Consider the following 5,375-nt stretch of genomic DNA (forward strand, 5'->3'; position numbering starts at 1 on the left):
TAGAGCTATTCAGGGCAGGACTCTTCAACTATGCCATTAGAAGCGGACAACTAAACAAGGGGAAAGAGAAAACCTTATTCAAAAACGAGCAATGCGGCACATGCGCTAGCTCGTGACACACCACTTTTTGTACGCAAACTGCAGCAGTGGAAATTCAGACAGCTTAGCTGGGTAAAACAGTCTTCGTGCACTTCAAGATGGGTTGGGACACAGCCATGTCAGAAGCAATAAAGTAATCTAATGCACTCACTACTCATAAGGTTCCTGAAAACTCCTCGACAGTCGACGACCAGTTTCGCCCTTCTTGGGGCTCATCAGGTAGGCGCAGTCCCCGCTTTTCCGTCAATCTTATGTTCTACTTGAAACCAAATTGCACGAAATTAGCGAATATATATTATAAAATGTATGTTTATCGAGATATCCCGAATATCTTAGTGACCGAAACATGAGGCGGCCTGGTGCAGCACATTCAGTTGCCTGGAAACATCAAAACCGAGAGATTCAGCTGGGTTTCAGGTGAGTCTCTCGAAAAACCAAATTGGTTTGCAAATGAGTGTATATCCGTCAATGAAAGTAATGATTCATCGTTACATTGCTTGTCGAAATACTGCCAGGACTAGAAGCAACAGATGGTTGACCATAAGGAAATAAAAAGGGCCCAACGTCCTGGGGAACAAATATGATGCTACGCATGTGAATTGCGTCTGTGAATTGTTTTAGTTGCCGATAGAACAGAAATATATTCCGATCACGATAAACGACAGAATTGGCGCACTTTTTCCTGTCATTGTAAAAGTTAATCACACTGCCTCTCAGCCACTTGTGGTAGAAATATTTGGTGTCCAAACTACCATCCGAGAGATCGCCGATTCGAGACTCTCTAGAGTTTCGTAAAATACGCACTGCTGATGACTCGCAATAAAGATGGAATTGCTTTAGAATACTTTCTATCACAGAGTGAGTTCAAGTACAAAACGATATCTTCCCTCGTATTTGTAAACGTTCCTTTGACCAGCGTCTGCATCCTTGAACCACTTATCTATCCTTTCCTTCTTGTAATTGTTTAAAAAATGAACAAATGGCCAGTTTTTGTGAAAGAACGATTTTTCACGGGTTAAACAGGTTGCATACGGGGCCCACAGAAATGAGAAATGAAGGTACGAGTTTTCCTTCTGGTGGATTTGGCCATGGTTGTAGAAAGAGAGGCCACGATTTCAACCACCAATTTTGCAATCTATCCTGGAAAATGCGAACCCCTCTAACATATTTTTCCACAAACAACGCCAACAAATAACAAAACAGAGACAAAAATCATCATAGCGTACAAAATTGATCGATTTAGGATTTGAAATGAACTGTGAACTCGGGGGAGTTGGTGGCATTGAGACGAATGCAGTAAAATTGATTGTTGAAACTTAAAGGCAAAAGATATTTTAGAGAGAAACTGCTAAATTTGCTCGTTATTATGAAAAGTATATCCGTGGTGGGCGATATAATACAGAGCGAGTTCACCGAATGGTTTCGCAAAGAGGAATCTCCGGAAGATCTGTGTCATGGTAACTTTAAATAATTGCCTTGCATAATGAACCTTAGGCCATCCAATATACGGGCACTTGAAGTAGAGTTGACGGATAGGCCATGTTGAATGCTATTTGTTTAGATGCCATGCAAGGGGGAAGCTATTTCGATTGGTGAGCACTCAAGGACTGTACGTGCTTGATGGACCCCCAGAAACGGCAAAATCAACGGTAGGCCGTCGGAATTCTACACCACACTTACACACTGTGTTATTTCATACAAAAAACCCCATCATTTTTGAGTGGGTGACGTCACTTGTCATGAAGATTAGTTTGAGTAGTATGTTGTTGGTATGTCTGTTGGTATGTCTGATATCTGCACTGGAATACCTGTTTAATTTATGGACTGTCGGTTTACAAACTTACGACAATCAGAGCAGCTTTTTACCATGAAAAGAGATTTATTAATAATGCTGGCTATAAAGTTATGGCTTATAACTGTACCATTCCGGAGTTGCCTTTGACGATTACATCACCTGTCACGCTACACTGTGTTGGTTCAACAAATTTTGATTTTGACTGATGCAGGTTAGTAAGCAGATAATGATCCCTAATGTAACTGCTTATTTTGTATGTTTGTTAGAAAAAAATTATGGTGGTGAGGACTTAGACTGAGACGTAACTATACCAGTCTGTAAGCAATCCACCGGGATGGTGGATCTAGCACTGACTAACAGGGACTACGCGGTTACAAGCAATCAGCTACAGTTTTGAAAAATTAGACCTCCTCAACCATTTTAATGGCTTTCATGGGCATTGCACTACTCATAAAGTTGCTGAAAATCCGTCGACAGCGCACGACCGTTTTCGCCCTTCTTGGGGCTCATCAGGTAGGCGCAGTCCCCGAGTCTCCGTCAATCTTATGTTCTACTTGAAACCAAATTGCACGAAATTAGTGATATCTTGAATATCGTAGCGATGAAAAATGAGGTGGCCTGGTGCAGCACATTCAGTTGCCTGGAAACATCACAAATGAGCGATTCAGCTGGGTTTTAGGCGCGTCTCTCGAAAAACAAAAGTAGTTTGTAGATGAGTGTATTTTGCTAATTTCGTGCAATTTGGCTTCAAGTAGAACATAAGGTTGACGGAAGCTCGGGGACTTCGCCTACTTGATGAGCCCCAAGAAGGGCGAAACCGGTCGTGGGCTGTCTACGAAGTTTCAGCAACCTTGTGATTAGTGCATTACAAATATACATGCATCGCGATATCTTGAATATCGTAGCGACTGAAACCTGAGGCAGCCTGGTGCAGAACATTCAGTTTACTGGAAACATCACAAACGAGAGATTCAGCTGGGTTGCAGGTAAGTCTCTCACAAAGCCAAATTAGTTTGCAAATGTGCGTATTTTGCTAACATCGAATCTTCGTTTTTGTATTTGTAGAATTCATTTCAAGACACTACTATCCACATAAACATGCCCCTCTTCCAGCGTCCAGAAACATCCGATATCATTTTACCAGGCCTGTGCTTGGTTGTTTGAGTGTCCGGCCACTTGCTCTCAAGTTTTTGAATTTTTGATTTTAACGGTTTGACAAACGTCCCTATTTATTAAAAATGTGACAGCTTTGCGGCTGACAGGCTTGTTCAGGTTTACACCACCGGGTAAACGTGGTTTTACTTCCTTCAGTTATTAGAAACAGATTTAAAATGAACTATTACTTTTTCGTCCGATAGCTGCGTGAAAAACTATTGGTGTGAAAACTTTTACCCAGCAGAAAAATATGCAAAAGAAAAAAGATATCTCTGGGGCCGTCCCACAGCCAAAATAAAATGAGGTTTAATCACGCGAAAAATAGTCACGGCCATGAAAGCGTTATGGCGCACTGAAGATTACTTGGCCACTCGCTTCAGCTACGCACCAGAGGCAGTAACCGAGGGAAATAAACAGCTCGCATGAGTTCGCGCCATTTAGTGCATGAGTGGGTCTCTAACCAATGAACACTAGTTACTATGCACTCATTTCGTGGTAGACCAGTAAACACCATCAATTCGACTGTTTTCGATGGTTACGAATTCCTGTGCTCAACGCAGTCGAGAGCATTTCGTTGGGCCTAGTTCAGAGCGAAAGACTGAAAGATCAGCCAGGACAATCAGTTTGCTTGCTGATTTTGAGTACGGGTTTTGTTTTGGAGCAGGAATTAGGAAGACAATGTCTTTTTAGATATAAACTGGCCTGACGCTTCCAGAACCGATTCGGCAACATTGATGTACAAAACAGACAACTGGCGCAACCTTGTTGTTTGTTCATACGCAGAACGAGAATGTCTAGTATTTTGGTAGACAATGATAGAGCCATGCCCGGAGGAAAGAAAATTTTTACATCTAACACGTGATACATAGCACGCAAGAATGAGACCTTTTGTGAAGTAACTTTTGTTGTTATCTTTCTTCATGGTGTCATTGCACTTTATTAATGTGTATCTCCCAATGACTGCTCAAACTGTATTCTACAAACGCCGCTGGAAAGAGGACTTTGGATGCAAACATATCCTAATTCTTTCATTCTCAAACAAATTTGGTTTCCCGAAAGTCTCACCTGGAACCCTACCAATTCTCTCGTTTATGATGTTTTCAGTAGTGTATTACGTCTATACATGGCCTAATTCTGTTTGTATCACTTTCACTGTAAATTGTTTACTTATCGGTTTTCATTATTCGAGTACATCGCCAACACGATGATTGTTTTTCCTTCATAGAAAACATCTTTGCGACAAAAATAGTGAAAAAAATATTACAAGATCTAGAAAACAGCAATCAAATAACTGTGAGACCATCAGACACTCAAAACTCGTCTTTTGTTTCTTTTTTCTCGCAGACATATGGAAGCAAACTAAGGAGCAAACTGAGTCTGCAGTTACAGAAAGGTAAGGTTCAGCCTCTTTTATTTCCCATGTTATACTCAATAGCCCAAAGAGAAGGGTGTGCTACTTCATTATACACTGTAACTTCTGAGAACATTCGCTCTAGCGAGAAGTATGGGAGAAATGTATAATAAAAGCCATACAAAGACTACATAGATTTTATATAATACAGAGTGCTAATTATGAGGATTTGCGTGAAGCACGTCCCGAATAACTTTAGCCCAACCAGAAAAGGTGGCATATAACATTTAATATAAAATATGCTAAGGGTTTCTTGCTTCTGTCTCCGGCAACTTGCCGATGTAAAAATCACAGAAAGACAGTAATTTGCTTCCAGATGCTATGTTCTTTTGTAATTAGGTGGAATGGTTTAATAAATAAACATTTTTAGCACCAACACTAATGGATTTGCTTTTTTTGTGGTGACAAGGTCACTGGATATGTTCAGGAAACATGTCACCGCGGCCGAGCCCATGTAGGCGAATTGAGCGTAAAATCATCTGTCCGCTGTGTACCCCTCTAAAGTGACCGTCATTTGTCACTGACAATGATTATTCGGACACACCTACCACTAATGACAATAATAAACAACAGTTATCCTCATCAGCGTGGGAAAAAAATTCTAGAAACTCTCATTTTCCTGATTAAATCGATTTCCCATAGTTGCATTGCAATAGAGATGTTCTTAGAATACATAAGCCAGAAAGCAGGGCTCCTTCTAGCTGCGCTGAGAAAAATTCGTTCCGGTAAAATTACCGGAAAAACTGCAGGCAGTTTTCAGATCATCATCATCATCGACAGCATGAAATCAGTGTTCAACACCGATGCTTCATTGCCGTACAACCATGATTTATTTGAAAGCCTTATTGTAAAGGAAAGAGTAAAGGTGGACGGAGAAGGGACTTAGTGCTAGCTTACCACAATCATTCCGAGGTG

At 40.9% G+C, this 5,375-nt stretch overlaps 1 protein-coding gene across 1 annotated transcript in view; it reads left to right on the forward strand.

Moving 5' to 3' along the window:
- Nucleotides 1–5,375, forward strand: part of T265_01158 (hypothetical protein) — a gene marked incomplete at both ends in the record, with an annotated part of 66,719 nt that overhangs the window by 18,735 nt on the left and 42,609 nt on the right. The window contains 2 exons of the mRNA XM_009165119.1: nucleotides 2,255–2,407; nucleotides 4,394–4,442. Coding sequence (XP_009163383.1) covers nucleotides 2,255–2,407; nucleotides 4,394–4,442 — 202 coding nt within the window. The remainder of the gene's footprint in view (nucleotides 1–2,254; nucleotides 2,408–4,393; nucleotides 4,443–5,375) is intronic.

Source organism: Opisthorchis viverrini (genome assembly GCF_000715545.1).
Source record: "Opisthorchis viverrini unplaced genomic scaffold opera_v5_12, whole genome shotgun sequence".
Taxonomy (NCBI): domain Eukaryota; kingdom Metazoa; phylum Platyhelminthes; class Trematoda; order Opisthorchiida; family Opisthorchiidae; genus Opisthorchis; species Opisthorchis viverrini.